The sequence below is a fragment of the Staurois parvus genome, unplaced genomic scaffold (assembly GCF_062004578.1).
Source record: "Staurois parvus isolate SC_StPar_1 unplaced genomic scaffold, SC_StPar_1.0 ptg000077l, whole genome shotgun sequence".
Taxonomy (NCBI): Eukaryota; Metazoa; Chordata; class Amphibia; order Anura; family Ranidae; genus Staurois; species Staurois parvus.
This window is the reverse complement of record NW_028317873.1, coordinates 5,398,143-5,416,238: the sequence shown is the minus strand read 5'-3', so window position 1 is coordinate 5,416,238 and position 18,096 is coordinate 5,398,143. Positions and strand designations below refer to the sequence as shown.

Below are 18,096 nucleotides of genomic sequence, written 5' to 3'. Positions count from 1 at the left end.
TTCCTCCTTCACAGCAGTTCAAGTAGTCCACATCATGTTCCTCTATATCAGTGGCCTCCAATTGTTTTAAACAAAGGGCCAGTTTATGGTCCTTAAGACTTTAGAGGGGCCGCACTGTGACCATCAGGAATAGAAAATGTCCCAGCATCATTTGGTGTAAACAATGCCCTATCCTTGATGTCATTGGGAGGAATTGTGCCCATCATTGGTTTAATTGTGCCCCATTGTTGGTGTCATTGGTAGGAATAGTGCCCCATCATTGGTGTCATTGGTAGGAATAGTGCCCCATCATTGATTTCATTTGGAGGAATTGTGCCCCATCGTTGATGTAATTGGGAGGAACTGTGCCCCATCACTGTCTTCATTAGGAGGAATTGTGCCCCATAATTGGTGTCGTTGGGCCCCATTGTTGGTGTCATTGGGAGGAACTGTGCCCCATTGTTGGTGTCATTGGGAGGAATTGTGCCCCATCACTGGTGTCATTGGAAGGAATTGTGCCCCATAATTAGTGTTGTTGGGTCCCATTGTTGGTGTCATTGGGAAGAACTATGGCCCATCATTGGGGTCACTGGGAGGAACTGTTCCCCAATATTGGTGTCAGTAAATGAAATAGTGCCCCAAGGGCAGGATAGAAGCAGGAAAAGGACCGCATCTGGCTCCCGGGCCACAGTTTGGAGACCACGGCTCTATATATTGGACAGGCTACCCAAAGCTCTGTAATAAGTGTCCTTTCACAGCTGTGTCTGTCCCTCTGTCAGCTCAGGCAGGAACATCAGTAGACAGTGAAGACCGACAGCCTGGTCCATACAGACACTCCTATCATGTCAACACTGTGGACCAGGGCTACACAGAAGGAGCCTTGCCATCAGCTTTCAACCATTCTTGTTATGCTGTAGTTTCACCCAGGTTCTAGCCACTTTAGACTCTGTAGGCTAAGGAATTTTAGGTTTGGCTTCCCCTCATATACCTCTTACACATCATACCAAAGTCTTTATCTTCCACATGTAAATATTCTCAAACTGTTCATACAAAATTTGTAGATTTGTAGTATAAATGTATAAAGTATTTAATTTATATTTCTTGAGTATTATAATTATTGAATATTTGTTGTATGTAATTATATTAGGTTTGGATAATGTGGAAAAGGGTTAGAATACTTTCAGTTTTAATGGCTATCTAGGACTCCAGCATAGCAGTTTCCCCTAACTTCTTGTTTTGCTGATGATGGTTGAAGTGATGGAAAGTCTGCAACATGGACATAGACAGCAATACAAACCTGGATGTGCAAGGAAGAAATCACCAAAAGCAGAACATATGAACTCATATTTTTTGCAGCTACTTATGTCATCCAAAACCAACACATTTCAGAGGTTTATAGGGTGGCCCTTAATCGGGCCTCGGTACTGTTGAATAAAGTCTGAACTTTGTAGTTCAAGGGATTCTGAGGGGTAATTAGTCTAACGATCACTCTAGATACTGTTTTTTACCGGATGGTACTTTTCACCTTGCACACCCAGTCCCCACTCAAGTGAAGAGCTGACCTTTGTCCACCACTCCTTGGAGACCTGCCTAAAGTGAATCCTTCTCTCTATACTGCTTAAGACCTAGCTGAGAAAATCTACCATTTTAAGAGATCCAGCCCCTCAAGCTTTTCTTCACTTCTAACAATTAACCACTTGCCCTCCTGAGGATTTACCCCCCTTAATGACCAGGCCTCTATTTGCTACTCGACGCTGCACTAATTCAACTGATAATTGCGCAGTCATGCAATGCTGCACCCATACGAAATTTACGTCCTTTTTTTCACACAAATAGAGCTTTATTTCGGTGGTATTTGATCACCTGTGCGCTTTTTATTTTTCACGCTATAAACAAAAAAAGACTGAACATTTTGAAGAAAAACAATATTTTTTACTTTCAGCTATAAAAAATATATAGCAAACTCAAAGTTAGTTATAAATTTAGGCCAAAATGTATTCTGCTACATGTTTGTGGTAAAAAAAATCCCAATAAGTGTATATTGATTGCTTTGTGTGAAAGTTATAGCGTCTACAAACTATGGTATAGATACTGAAATTTACGCCATTTTTTTGCTATACAGCACTGCGCTAGTTTAATGGATAATTGCACAGTCATGCAATACGGTACATAAATGAAATTTACCTCCTTTTTCCCCCACAAATTGTGCTTTCTTTCGGTGGTATTTGATCGCCTGTGCGTTTTTTATTTTTTGCGCTTTAAAAAAAAAAAGGCTGACAATTTTGAGGAAAAAAAACAATATTTTGGACTTTTTGCTATAAAACATGTCCAGTAAAAAAAAATTTAAAAATCAAATTTAGTCATAACTTTCTGCCAAAATGCATTCTGCAACGTCTTTGCTAAAAAAAAACCCAATACGTGTAAATTAATTGGTTTACGTGAAAGTTATAGCGTTTACAAATGGCGGGAAAGATACTGGGATTTAAAAAAAATTTTTATACTAATAATGACGGTGATCAGCGACTTATGGTGGGACTGCGGGACTACAGCAGACATTCTGACACTGGGGGGAACTGACTTGGGGTCACTGACATCCCCAGTGAGACCAATACAGTGATCAGTGCAAAAAAAAAAACACTGACACTGTACTAATGGCACTGGGGAGGAAGGGGTTAACTTTATTATTCAGTGAAAGGGTTAACTGTGTGAGGGGAGTGTTTTACTAGGGGGCGGGGGTGTGTACTGCACAGAGACACACTGATCCAGACGGATAAACTCTTCTGTCCCAATCAGCGTGTCAGGAGCTGTCAGGGGACTGACAGAAAGCAGAGCTACTGCAGCTGTGCTCTCTGTCAGTGATTACCGCTAATTGCCGGGACACAGCCGGTAACGACTGGCTGTGACCCGGTGACTGACATCCGCGGGCGTGATCGGTGGGACAGGTAGGGCGGCGTGCCCCCTACCTGTTTTGAAAACGCGCATTTTAAAACGTAGTTTTGCCCAGCCGTGCCGCCCTGCCGCCGTATTTCTACAGTGGCTGGGCGGCATGTGGTTAAAGACTCTCCTCCCCTTATCTAAGAAAAAAAACTATTTCTGTCTTTGTTGCCGTTGGTGATTCACTCTATTTTCGTGCCTGGTGAAACCGCTGTCAGCAGAACAGGAATAAGGGGAAATTTCTCTAGTGCAGTTCCGGATAGCAGTAAAACTTGACAGGTGTCCTAACCCTTCCTCACTCTATTCAAAGTTTTTATTATGGTCTGTGACTCCACTAGGGAGTTCCACCCTCTACATTTGTTCTGCTGAGCATTGTCACCAAAGGAAATCACACATTTTAAAGTTGTCATGAGAGAAAGAGGTGAGGGGAAATCGTTCAATGGGGACAAATGTTGTGGTGACAACCACCTAAGATGAAAATTCCTCTCACCTTGGAGAGATTTCCCTCACGTCCTGTTGTGTCTACAAGACAGAAAGCAAGATCTCCCTAGTTTTTACCCCTCCCCAGGGGCAGACTGACAACTCATGGGGCCCCCGGGCAATAGGGGATCATGGGGCCCCTGTGTCCTTGCCCAAACTCAAAAAAGCCTATGAAAAAGGTACCAGGGGCATCTCATGGGGCCCCCTACTGACCCCGGGCCCGAGTTTCCAAATGGTCAGTCCGCCCCTGCCCCTCCCTAATCTAGCCCCAACCAAAAAAAAAAAAAGTTTTGAGATTACATACAATATGGGTATATTTATAAAGCAGTAAATGTGACTTATATAAAAAATTCACTGGGGGTGAACCAATCACTACCATTTAAAACACATGCACCGGGAAGATTCTTTTGCAGTGAATGTTTGGTGAATGTCAGATTCACTGCTTTAGGAATTTACCCCTTTACTCTCACTCACCCCCACCTCCAAATCACTGTAAAATAGGCAGAGCTTATTAATAGAGCCAGTTAACTAGTATAGATTAATCATTAATAGAGCCAGTTAACTAGTATAGATTAATTTACACTCATTCAGTTCATTTAGTTTACTTATTATTATGTTAATTTATTGGGGTATTGTACAAACTCTAAAAAAAGCTCAAATACATTCGTCACAAAAGGTAATAGGAAACTATTCTATGGTAATTACTTTAGTTTCATAGATATACATTGTGATTATTGCCATTTAGCATACATGATTTTAAGAAAAGTTTGTGTCAAATGTATTTTTTTATTAATAGACTTGTTTCCAGTATGAAGATGTCATGCAACATGAACTGTTGGAGATGGACACTGTCACTTTGAGAAGAGGAATGTGCTGGTAATACATTGTCATTTTCACTGAGTTACTGATAGCATGCTGTTGATACAGATAAAGGTTTAACAACCAGTCTCATATGGTATGCTGTGCTTGGTGGTTCTGCCACTAGGTGGTGATGTGGAGTTAAAGTTGACACAAAACTCTGGTTTAAAAAGTGTGTATTCTTAAAGCGGAGTTCCACCCATTTTTCCTACTTTACCTGATTATGTTGTCCCTGTGAAATAAAGAACAAGTTGTGTGTATATATATATATATATATATATATATATATATATATATATATTTATTTATTTTTTTAAATACATACCTCCGATCCCAGCCGCCTAGGCGATGACGTCGTAAGGCGATTTGCAAGGTCTCCTCGGATGTCGTTTCCTCTATTCCAGGAGTCGTTTGGTTTCCTGTAATTGCGGGATTTGTAAACCGGAAATGATGCGAATAGGAGGTGCTTTGCGCCATTTTACCAGAATCCAGATTACAGGAAGACGTGGATGCCGTATCCTGCTGCGTCCTACGCTGTGCTCTATACTTGAATTGCAGAGTGTGTACATTGCGCCAAGCAGTGTCTGTACTGTGCAGGCGTGAGAACGAGTGGTGCATGCTGGGATAGCCGGCAGCACCGATTCACGGAAATAAATACCTGCGGGCTTCAGTTGCCCAAGCCATCATGGCGCCCGCCTGCTTCTGAGATCATGGTAAATTTTTATGAATTACTAAGTAATTACAATGCTTTTACTATTGAATTATTCCAATTGTTAATGCTATTTGAAAGGTCATCGTGGATCTGCTTTTACCAAAAATTTATGAGGGGGACTGAAGCTCCGCTTTAACTCAAAGTGCCTTCTAATGCTCTCAGCCTCCTCCAATCTCCAAATGAATTTTTTTTTTCGCTGTTGCAATCTGACTTTCCTGTCAGCATGTGATTACATTTGTTCTCCATGGTCTCACTGTATGTAGGAGACCATGTGCTTCCTATTGCTCACTCCTGAGATGGGCTAGGTACTATGAACTGTGAACTATGGGATCTGTAGTGTGCATAGAGCCGTGCATATTTCCACAACTAACATGTACTGCTCGTTCCAAACAAATGGAAGTCAAAGGGAAAAAGAAAGATCAAGGAGCTCAAGGAGGATGTTACAAAGAGGCAGAAAACACAGTAAGGCTTCATGTACACAAGCAGCTCCTAAACTCAAGTTTAGGAGCTTTTGGCATTTTTTTGCCAAAGCTCCTGAACTCAACTCCTTAAAAGCCTATGTGTCCATGTACACATAGGATTTTAGCAGAGTTTAGGAGCTGCCGCGTTTAGGTGCGGTTAAACATCCCTCTCCTGAACACGGAAGAATCGCGTTCAGGATAGGGACGTCTTCACCGCCGACCGTGGGAAAACACAATAACCGTACCGTGGGTACCGTGGTTGCTACATTTTGCTGCAGTTTTGCTGTGATTTGCATTTTCCCGTTGCCAGCGGTCAGGGTAGGCTCGTGTGCATGGAGCCTAAGAAAAATTTTCATGAAAAATAGATTATGTTGCCATTATGTAGTGGATGTATATGGATTATTTTTAGAGACTAAGGATATTGTTTCGTGTCACTTTAATATTTGCTGAAAGACTTTGCAGTCCACATAAACTACTGTATATAGTATCCCAAACGCAAAACTTTTAGATTTAAAAGAAAAAAAAAACATTAGCACAAAAAAGTAAAAGAAAAAGCAGCATTTCAGCACACATCGTGCAAAGAAAAGCTGTTGACATTTACCTTAGATCTTGGCTTACAGCCTATTTAGCTAGGCTTCGGTGATTCCACTGCAAAATATGAGGATATCTCTTGAGAATAAGGTGCAGAAATTGTTCTACTGTTTCAGTGAATTAGGTCCCATCAACCATGTTCCAGCACTATCTCCACTGGTAAGTGTCGTATTTGTGGCATCTATCCAGATACAGGTACATCTATTATACTTTATTAGAACATTAAAATGATTAGAGTAGATTAGGAATACTGTGCCAGTCTGCCAGTTACAACTCAGTGGTGGAACGGTAAGAAGGCAGTTTCTATATGACCCACTCTACCTTACACTTTTTTGGTAGGTTACTATTTTATGGTGTTTTTCACAGCACCATGTTGCTAATGCCTATTTTGCACTCTGGAGCTAATCCTGCTGTGAGAATTTCTCAGACATATTTCTTAGCAGCTGTAGCACAATGGTGGACAACTATTATTACTTTTAATAGTCCTTCTATATGTTTGAATAGAAACATTCAGACTTGAGAAGGCAAAAGCAGCACTCTGAACCAGGCTCCAATGCTTTGAACAGTGCTGCAGACTAACCTCTTTACCAGGGGTACAAGGATGATATTCATAATGTTTTACGCCTCTTTCATTGTGCAATCACAGGCTCAGGGTGGCTTTAAACATTTCCTTTTCCTTCACCTGCATATTATGAACCACAAACTATGACTTTGCAGCAGTTGCTCTCCACTGTGAATACACGAATTGTCTTTTGCCTAGCAGCACATTGCTCTCCACAATGAAAACAAGGCACTAAGTGGCTGGCTAAGTCAATAAAGACCTTAATCATGCAAGCACAGATCACAGGACTGGCCCATTCCAGAAAGGGTATTTACTCCTCCTAAGCTTTTTGCTTACATTTATTCTATCAATGGAATTTAAGAAGAAATGGGCTGTACAAGTAGTGGATCCTGTCATTTTAGTACTCGATAAATAGTTCCTATTGCGGATGTTACCTTTTTTAAGGTTTCTGACGATAGGTGTCTGAAAGCCCTCTTAAAGGATTTCTGTGCCCTTGCATGTCCAGCTCTGCAGCACATGATAGCTGCCATCTCTATTTCACAGACTATTGCTAACTGGATGAAACAAGTAAGCAAAGACCAGAAACCTGTCTCTGAAGACCCTGCTGTCTTAGAACAATTGCAGCTGATATCCTCATCCTTATCGTTTGTGTTGTTGCTCTAGAGAATACAATTCACCAAGTCTCTAGAATACCCTTATCTCTGTGCATATGCACAGGATTTTGTGGCTAAGACTTAAGCTGGTATACACAGTTTACAATTTGGCCAGTTCAGCAAGGACCAGATGATTTTTTTATCCTTGTATAGGCACCCTGGTTGTACATGAGTTGATATATCAACTTGCTTACAACCAGCCTGTCAGGTTTTTCCCAAACTATTAGTGTCGCCAGCAATATCCAGAAGGCTCCCCACTGGCAGAACACAATAGAGCTGCAGGAGGGATTCTCCCATCAACAAAGTGGAAGGAAAGAAAATTGCATAATCTATGGCCTCCCTTAGTCTACTGAACCTGCTTATTAAAAGCAGCTTCTAGTCATGCCTTTTGAGGGCGAATGCCTATTTGAGGAGTCCCTTAATAAATTAATCAAAGAAGTCACTCGGGGATCCCCTACCCCACACAAAAGCCTAAGTCTCCTTCTCCTATGGCTGCTACTTCTAGTCAACAAAAGACCTTTTACTCTACCCAGCCATTGACCTCAAAACCAAGGCTTAACATCTCCTTTCATTGCAAGCTCTGGACTATCAAGTCCACTGGGCCTGCCCAGAAGCTCTCCTCTCAATGAAGGGGTTCCCTCCATTCTTTCACATGCTCAGGAAGGTCATGACAATGGATGCCAGCCTTATAGGCTGGGGAAGAGTTTATAATTCCCTGATTGTCCAGTGGACATGGTCTCCACAGGAGTCAAAACTTCCCATCAACATTCTGGAAATGAGAGCCATCAGATTATCTGTAAAACAATGGACCTCACTTCTGCAAGGTTACCCAGTCTTGGTGCAGTCAGACAGTGCCACAGCAGTGGCCTATATAATCTATCAGGGAACCAGAAGTCAAGTCTGGTACTCTCCTGGGCAGAAACCTAAATTCCAGCTGTCTACATACCTGAAGTGGACAATTAGCAGGTGGACCTCCTAATCAATACCTAGACCCAGGAGAGGGGTCTCCTGAACCCAAAGATCTTTCAAAATCTCTGTCAGATGTGGAGAAAATGAGATGTGGACATCCTAGCCTCCAGGTTCAACAACAAGCTGAACAAATTTGTGGCCAAGGCCAAGTAGTCCCTAGCCCTCACAGTAGATGCTCTGGTGATTCCTTGGACTCAATTCAAACTGATTTACACATTCCCTTAGATGAAAATCCTCCCTTAACTGCTGCAAAAAATAGAAGAGGAAAGGGATTCTGGAGATTCCCATCTCATCAATTTGGCCCAGAAGAACGAAGTAGGCAGGCATACTCAGACTTCTGACAAACAACCCTTGGTCTCTTCTAAACAAAGTAGTTTTACTGACCCAAGGTCCCCTTTTTCCTGCTTCTCAATTGCTGGTTTTTACAACATGGTTGTTGAAACCCAAGTCTTAAAGGATAGGGGTACTTCTGTCATTCCCAACTCACTCAGAGCAAGAAAATTCAACTCCTACAAGTTTTACCATCGCACATGGAAGGTTTAATTTTTCTAGTGTGAGGATAGGAAGACCCAGGGAATACTCTGTCAATAGTGTTTTGGGCTTTCTTCAGTACGGAGAGCTAGAGATCATCCAGCAACTTGAGGGAGTGAAGAGCCTCCTTATAAAGGCCGTTTGGCACCAAAACTGGGACTGATGCGTGTATTTCTGCGGCCATGTAGGGTACTGGCGGAAATGCCCGGTCTTCCAGGACTTCTGCCGTGGATAGGATCCTGACATACTGTTTTTTTGTGAGCTTGTTGGCAGTTATGTTTTTGGCCATCCCTCAGTTGATTGCTTTGGTAAGTCCCATAGTTTTGAATAGTTTTTTTTAGTCCTGTTTCCTGTATTGTTAAAAATAATAGGAATTTTGACTTGTCTGTAAATTTCGGATCTTGACGTACAGTTTAGGACAGGCCCTTCCCCACTGTGTCCTTATTGCTTCCTTTAAAACTGGAGTCTCATGGAGTGACTGGGATTATATGAGTATGCTCTAGGGTGGCTATAGAATGTTTTTTCCATTGTTCAATCACCTGAAGGTAGCCTGCATATAACCCATTGTCTATAAATAGAAGTCCAGTATCTGGTACTATATTCAAGATAAGGAAGACAAAAGGTAAGTCAAAATTCCTATTTTTTTTTACAATGCACACTGATGAATTATGAACTATGTGTAATAAATGAGACACCCAGGTCATCTTTATAAGGTTAGATCTGCCAGCTATAGAAGTTTACACCACAAATTATACTGTGCTCAAAATTTAACAATAAGTGGATCCACATTTAAAAAGAAATAAAGGTTAATAAAATATTGCTGATGGAAGCACTAACAAAGAGGGAGCAATGGAAGCACAACAAACAGAGCTATTTTACAAACAGTATGCAGCATGGAGGTGAGGTTGGGGATGAAAAGTTAGTTATACTAGCCTTGGCTTCCATTTTAGGATTTGTAGAGGTTATCAATCCTAAATATTACAACAAGGTAACTATTAGACCTCCCGGTTCGGACTGAACTTCGGGTGTTCGGGTACTATGATCTCCTTACTCATTCATATGGGGCAGTATCTGAGTGCCACCTTGTCGTTAAAGGGGACTTCCAGATAATGATAATTCCCTTGCCTGCAGATCCCCACAACCACCAGGTCATGGTTGTGAGGGACAAGGGGATTTGCCAGAAGGGTCCCCCCTGTCGAAGTTCCCCCATGTTTAAGGGAATGTGGCTTGGCATGATTCAGAGAGGGTGCACACTCATCCTCCACCTTTCCTGTCAGGCTGCATTCTTGGACCTGGTGTGGATTTTTGGGCGAACCCCACACTTACTATTTTCTTGATTTTTTCATTGAGTCCCCCCTTAAGATTCGTAGCAGACCTAGAGGGTCTGGTATGAAATTTGGGAGAGACCCCACACCATCTTTTATTTTGCATGGAGTACCCCTTAGAATTCATACCAGACCCTTCAGTTTTTTCATGAACTATGGGGAGAAACCATGCCATTTGTTTTGTATGGGGTCCCCAATTAACATCTATACCAGACCCTTAACTAAGATAAGGGTCTGGTATAAATGAACATAATCCCCTAGTGTTTGTTTGCAAATAGAAGTAAAGCTCCAGTTAGTTGTACACATCGTACAGATGCAGCATTTCACCAGCAGGTTAGGAGGATCTTCCAGGCATGCTATTTAATATAATTTAGCTTTTTTAATGTTTCACTTTAAACATTATTAAAATTGCTGCTTCCTATTATTAAAATTGCTCATTTCATCCAATAATGGAGATAAAATATGTCGCCAGCTCCCTGACAACTTTGTTTCAGAGTATAAAACTCTTCATTCTTGTATTATTATATAGAAAAGCAACATTTCTGGACCACACCAGGACCCTTCCTTAGGCATATGATCACTTGAAACAAGCTTATTGCTGCGCCAGTGACATATATTTCATCCATGTTGTACACAGTGACCAGTCAGGAATCATTGCAGCAACCGTTTAATCTCATGGTCAATACCAGTATGGTGTGCAAAAGGTACATACCACATGACTAACAACCAATGACATCACATGTGTTCCCTGCCCCCAGCATCCCATGAGGATGAAGTGGAACTTCCTCTGTCCAGACTAGAATTAGGAAGGCCTGGAAAAAAACAAACATTTGTTTTTCAATGCCGTTTTTTTTTTCTTGGCAAAATTGGAAAAAAAAGAAATGTGGAATATGTTATTTTACAATGATAAATAATACAGTGAAGGAAATAAGTATTTGATCCCCTGCTGATTTTGAATGTTTGCCCACTCACAAAGAAATGATCAGTCTAAAAATCGAATGGTAGGTGTATTGTAACACTGAGAGACAGAATAGCAACAAAAAAATTCAAAAGAAATGCATGTCTAACAAATTATGCACTGATTTGCATGTTCATGAGGGAAATAAGTATTTTGATCCTCTATCATTCAGCAGGATTTCTGGCTACCAGGTGTCTTTCATACAGGTAACAAGCTGAGATTAAAAGTAGTCACTTAAAAGGAGTGCTGCTAATCTCATTTTATTTACCTGTATAAAACAAACTCTCCAACATGGCAAAGACCAAAGAGCTGTCCAAGGATGTCAGGGACAAGATTGTAGACCTACGCAAGGCTGGACTGGGCTACAAAACTATCGCCAAGCAGCTTGGTGAGAAGGTGACAGCAGTTGGTGCAATCATTCGTAAATGGAAGGAACACAAAACAACTGTCAGTCTCCCTAGGTCTGGTGCACCGTGCAAGATCTCACCTCGTGGAGTGTCAATGATCACAGTGAGGAATCATCCCAGAACTACACATGAGGATCTTGTCAACGATCGCCAGGCAGCTGGGACCACAGTCACCAAGAAAACAATTGGTAACACACTACGCTGACAAGGATTGAAATCCTGCAGTGACCGCGAGGTCCCTCTGCGCAAGAAAGTACATGTCCAGGCCCGTCTGAAGTTTGCCACTGAACATCTGAATGATGCAGAGGAGGACTGGTTGAAAGTATTGTGGTCAGATGAGACCAAATTCGAGCTCTTTGGCATCAGCTCAACTCGCCGTGTTTGGAGGAGGAGGAATGCTGCCTATGACCCCAAGAACACCATCCCAACTGTCAAACATGGTGGTGGAAACATTCTGCTTTGGGAGTGTTTTTCCGTTAAGGGGACAGGACAACTGCACCGCATCAAAGGGACGATGGACGGGGCAATGTACCGTCCAATCTTGGGTGAGAACCTTCTTCTCTCAGTCAGGGCATTGAAAATGGGTCGTGGATGGGTGTTGCAGCATGACAATGGCCCAAAACACACGGCCAAGGCAACAAAGGAGTGGCTCAAGAAGAAGCACATTTAGGTACTGGAGTGGCCTAGCCAGTCTTCAGACCTTAATCTGATTGAAAATCTGTGGAGGGAGCTGAAAGTTCGAGTTGCCAAACATCAGCCACCAAACCTTAATGACTTGGAGAGGATCTGCCAAGAGGAGTGGGCCAAAATCCCTCCTGAGATGTGTGCAAACCTGCTGGCCAATTACAGGAAACGTCTGACCTCTGTGATTGCCAACAAGGGATTTGCCACTAAGTACTAAGTCATGTTCTGTGAAGGGGATCAAATACTTATTTCCCTCATGAACATGCAAATCAGTGCATAATTTGTTAGACATGCATTTCTTTTGAATTTTTTGTTGCTATTCGGTCTCTCAGTGTTACAATACACCTACCATTCGATCTTTAGACTGATCATTCCTTTGTGAGTGGGCAAACATTCAAAATCGACAGGAGATCAAATACTTATTTCCTTCACTGTATATCTATGACCTAATATTCAAACTATGTAGCATGAAAACCTGCATGCTATATAGCATAAGCATGAGACTTTATATAAAGTCTTAAATTATTGCAAGTTCTCTTAGCTGAAGACAAGCAAGTAACGGAAAATGGTTCAAGTAACACTGTACTTCACAATGCAGTTCTCAAACAAGAGAAATATGCATTTCTGCCGCTAGTGGCCACTGCAGGGGAAAAGCTCCAGTTTAGTTTTCTTATGGGCTCTATTTTGTACCTTCTACAGTTGGGTGATTGCTGGGATACATTAAATGATAGTTTCTGCCCTCTCAGGCCTTAATTGACAGATAAGAGGGTATATTTGTCTGACAAATTAGTTTATCTCTTTTTTAACCTTTAAATGATTCCTATAATGTTTTCCACCATCACATAATGTTTACCTATAGTCTGCTCAGTAAATTGTTTTTGCTTTTGCTCCTCTCAGTAAAATACTGAGACCTAGAGTTTGGAAACATTTCCAAAGTGCAATTTCTGCTGAGAGAAAAGCTGCAGTTTACAAATATTGTGAGAATAAATATTTTTTTCCAAATGCTACAAGCATGACAAAACACATCCTGGCCTGCCAGAGGTGTCCTAAAAACATTAAAAATGCTTTATGGAATTAACTGATGAGGACCATAATGAAAGTGCAAGTAGCTTTTCCCTTCAGAGTTCTCATTCCAGAAACACTCTTTCTGCTGCTTCTGGATCATCACAAAGTGTTTCTTCAACAGCAGCATTTTCAATAAGGAAGTGTTGGAAGCCCCTTCCTCACAAAAATACACAATACCTTTATCTATAGATAAAATGGCACCTGAAAATCGGGAGAACATTGATCAAGCTCTCCAAAGAGCAATATATGCTTCTGGATCAGCATTGTCATTAACTGAAAATGCATATTGTCAGGAAGCTTTTAAAAGTCTTACGAGGAAAAGGGGGTGGTTAACTGTTCTCATGCATAGTTGAACTGCTCGTAATACTGTATATAGTCCTTGTTATTCTATTTGTAATTTGAAAAAAATAACTAAATAAACTAAAATAAATAAATAAAGCAAATTTAGTTTACTCACTGAATAAGCTGTACTTTTTTTCAAGCAGAATACTTTTATATACACCTTCTCAGTGTAACAAAATGACTTTCAATTTGTAAAACTACTGCACATTGAATTTTTTGCAATTGTTCTGAGAATTTACATTTTTTTCCGGGAAAAAAAACAGGGAAAAAACTTTTTTTTTTCCCATGGCGTCAAACGTTTCAGAAATTTTATGTTTCAATCTTTTATTAAGTTTTTCAGAGATAAAAAGGAAAAAAAAAAAGAAACGAACAAGAGATATGGTTCATTCATGCATACAATATTGCAATAGACAAATTATAGATGATTATTTTTGTTGTAGTTCCGCCCGTTGGACGGATGAGGCGTTGGTCTTGTTTAGCAATATCATCAGAGGTATTCATGTGCAGTTGATGAACCTTGGTGATGAGTTTATGGTGTTAAGGGGTTTTTGGTGGAGAGGTAGGGGAGGATAGGATTGAAGAGAGGAGGGATGTAACTGGGTATTTGAGGAGATATTAGACTTGGTATGGGGTGTGATTTCATCTCATTGGATATTGAATTTGTGATAGGAAGAAGTGTTAATTGTAGATAATTTTTCCATTTGACATCGAGTGTTAAGGTCTGTAATTAGTGAAGTGATTGAAGGGGTATTGTTTGTGTTCCATAATCTAGTGATATTAATTTTGGCGGCAAAGTGGTATGTGGGTGATAATTGTTCGGGAGTGGGGAGGGAGTTTCTCGATTCCGATGTGTAGGAGTGCTAATGAGGGGTTCGGGGCTATCGAAATTTTGTTTATTTCGGATATTAATTGAAAAGTGGTATTCCAAAAGGATCGAAGTGACTTGCATGACCACAGAATATGTAGTGTTGAGCCTGGCTCACCACATTGTCTCCAGCATGTAGGATATTGTTTCGGGTAGTAGATGGAGAGTTTGACTGGGGTCAGGTACCATTGGTGGAGTATTTTTAGATATGATTCCCAATGGGAGCTGCATCATGTAGCTTTATAGGTAACGTTGAAGGTATTTTCCCAACATTTTAAAGTTATTTGTCTGATAGGATTTTTTCCCAATTGGTTAGGGAAGTAGTAGAATGAATTGTAAGTTTATGAGGTATGTATAGAAGGTGGATATACCCTTACCTGGGTATTGAGGTTTGGTGAAGAAGAGGTAGGCTGTAATTGGTATCATAGTATTGTGGGGTAGGCTAGTTGTTTGTAGACGTTCCAGAAATTTTACATCTCTAGTCCAGATCTGCAGCGTGCTCCATCCTCAGCTCCTGTCCTCTGCCTGACTTGCATTAAAGGTAGGGGGGCACTCTGATGAGTACAACTGATGTAAGGGGACACTCTGATGGGAATACCTGATGTAAGGGGGCATTCGGATGGGGACACTTTGATACATTACTACATGTATACTCAGATGTACAGTAAATCACAGCACAGCCATGAGATGTGGACCACTGATGGAATTAAATTTTATTGACGAAAGCTCTTGGACTCTAAAGAGTGGCCTGTATCATCAAAACCTAAAATAACATGTGCATAAAGAGTTAATTTTTTCCATCACAGACCTTATACAGTATAAGACCATTTAATAGTAAAAACCACTTTAGTTGTGTCTGGAGATAGTATTGCTTATCTGAAAGTATTTGTACATTTAAAAAGGTGCGTTGAATAATAAGGGCTGTAGCTTTATTATGCATGAAGCCTGATCCAATATAGCTACCAGTATTGTATCATATGTAGAGGCTGGAAATATACTGTATTGTGTGCAAAAGATGTATTAGTAGTATCTAAAAGTGATGTCAAGATGTCAAAATCTATTCTAGACAAAATTGTAAGAAAGAAGGATTTTTTTTCTCTCTAGGATGTATTATGAGCCATATATCAATTAATCCAAGTTCCTGTAGTAGCTGGCCAAAAGAAAAGGGATAACTAGAGTACTGTACCCCAGTGGAGAGGTGGAGGTATGCTTATCTGAAATACATTTGGAATTAGAATAAGTTGGGGGAATGTATCGTCCTTTAGAATCTACCTCTTTTTAAATGCAAGGGAAATGAACCAACCTACAGTATGTATAAGCATACTAACATTACGTGAAAATGAAAAGTAGCAAGAGTGCATACCCTGAGTGTAGTTAAACCTTTGTAGATACTTCACTGTATCTGGCATAATAGGCGACATAAGGGGGGAAAAACCTGAATAAGCAATCAAATCACAAGAGACAACCTATCTCTACTAACAAAAATGTACGTCTAGGTTGATTTTCCCTGGAGGTAGACCAACGGTGCTCCGAAGCTCACAGTGTCTTCCTGGCACTTTAAAAAGCATAGGAGTATAAGATGAAGAGTCGGCCAAAGTACTTTATTCACAAAGGGTACAGTGTGCACGTTACAGCATCTTACGCGTTTCGGTAAACCTTATTCATAACCTATCTTTACTCTACACATATCATATTCATAAGTCCTGCATAGAAGAAAAATCAATATTGTCTGTAAATGCCAGATGCAGTATTCCAGTCAAAATTACTATAGTTGATTTCATTCCCATCAATCCACGAAGCTGCAACAGCTGGTGTATCAGTAAAAATTTCTCCTCTAGCAATAATTCTTAGCCATGCAGGATCAAAAATGGCATACAGCACTTTTAACTTCTGCTAAACACGTTTTTAATTTTCTGGAACTTAGCCATATTTCTTTGCCTCGAGGATGTTAAAATAAATCATACAAAGATAATCTTTCCATATTTGCAGAGTGCACTCCACAGATTGATATCTCTATCCTGATTAATTTGGCTAATGAATTTTTCTGGCTAGGACTGATCTTGGCATTCTTTCAGGTGGAGAGGGGTGAGTCCAGGGGCGGACTGACAACTCATGGGACCCCGGGTAATAGGGGACCATGGGGCCCCTGTGTCCTTGCCCAAACTCAAAAAAGCTTATGAAAAAGGTACCAGGGGAATCTCATGGGGCCCCCTACTGACCCCAGGTCCTCGGGCAGTGCCCGGGTTTCCAAATGGTCAGTCCGCCCCTGGGTGGGTCAGAACAGGATGGACCCTCTCTGTGGCAACCACAACAGAAAATTTGTCTTTCACAAACACAGAAGCCATGTCTTAATATACTATGTTACATGTCCCCCTTCAGTTCCCTCCTGAACTCTAACTATTCTGACATTATTTTGATGCAGCTGATTGGAATATTATCAGATTTATCAGTATTTGCATTTGTTTTTTTTCTTAAGGCAGTACATATCTTGTTTTAATACTGCACGTATCCCATCTGGTCACACCATCATCTGCCAATATGGCAGTATTGTGCTTGCAGAGATATTCTAATATGCTATATGTGTTAGTGTATATTGACACATTTAAAGTTTTTTTACCTTTTTTTTTTTTTTTGTAGTGTTTCATGTGAATCTGGTGGAAAAAGAAATCAACAACAAAATGTGGAAGATGATGAACTTGGAAGTGTGTGTACTAATCTAGAGGATATTCAGAAAAGGCACACTAACAATACTGAAATAAACAGTAAATGCCTAGTCAAGACTGAACAGGAAAATGGACTGGAAATTGCCAATCATGCATCCATTTTAGGATTAGCTCAAGAGGTCCACGCTGAACAGACAAAGGATATTTTTTTAAGAAATCAGGGGTCAGTGGACCGCTGCAGTCATGCTTTTGACCTTCAGTGTGATCAGACAGAAAATCGAGTAAGAAATGAATCCCTTTGCACTTCAGACAACATATTACATAAAGACTGGAAACGTTTGAAATATTCACATAGCAAAGATTTTGAGCCTTTGGAAAATGGTACTATGGCTTCCTTGGGTGTAGATAAAAAAACTACAAAGTCAGTAAAATTACAAGATGAAGATGCTGCACAACAGTGGCACTCCATTTTTCAAGCAAGCTATTCTGAAATTAAGATGGAAAAGGAAACTGGAAATGTCTATGCTGAAAGGAATCTACACAGTTCTATGGAGAATAAAAACATGGCACTTACAGTAAATGACTCACATTCTGGTGGGACCAGTAAGCCACATTGCATTAGACAATGTTGGTAGTTTATTCTTTTGACATATACATAGTGCTAGTAATATAATAGAAGCGAAGTTACAGGCACTAAATTAAGTGCAAAATCTAATGAAAATGGAAATTAGTAATTTTTGTTTTATAATCTTTATTTAATAAACAAGTTGGGTTAATGTATAGAGTACAATATCACAAATAAAGGTCTTAATACTAATTCCATAATTAGGAAATAAAGCATTTTTGTACAACTAGCATGTCTACATGTCATTTTTTCTTTTAACCCAACTTTTCTTTTTTAACTTAATCTTGACCAAAAAAATTATTGCAGAAGGCAATAAGGGTAGACAATGAAGATGGTAATGAGATATTGGAAAGTGAAATGGGTAGGTAAAGGAGTATGGGTGTACATGATCAACCAAACATTGTATGGCTTATAGAAAAAACGCAGGAATTA

The 18,096-nt window shown here is 40.3% G+C and overlaps 1 protein-coding gene across 1 annotated transcript in view; it reads left to right on the top strand.

Annotated features, from left to right (window-relative positions):
• Positions 1-17,893, top strand: part of PKD1L1 (polycystin 1 like 1, transient receptor potential channel interacting) — a gene marked incomplete at its 5' end in the record, with an annotated part of 209,426 nt that extends 191,533 nt beyond the window's left edge. Inside the window, 2 exon segments of the mRNA XM_089669435.1 lie at positions 4,190-4,269; positions 17,014-17,893. Coding sequence (XP_089525561.1) covers positions 4,190-4,269; positions 17,014-17,674 — 741 coding nt within the window.
• Between the last annotated feature and the right edge of the window lie 203 nt (positions 17,894-18,096).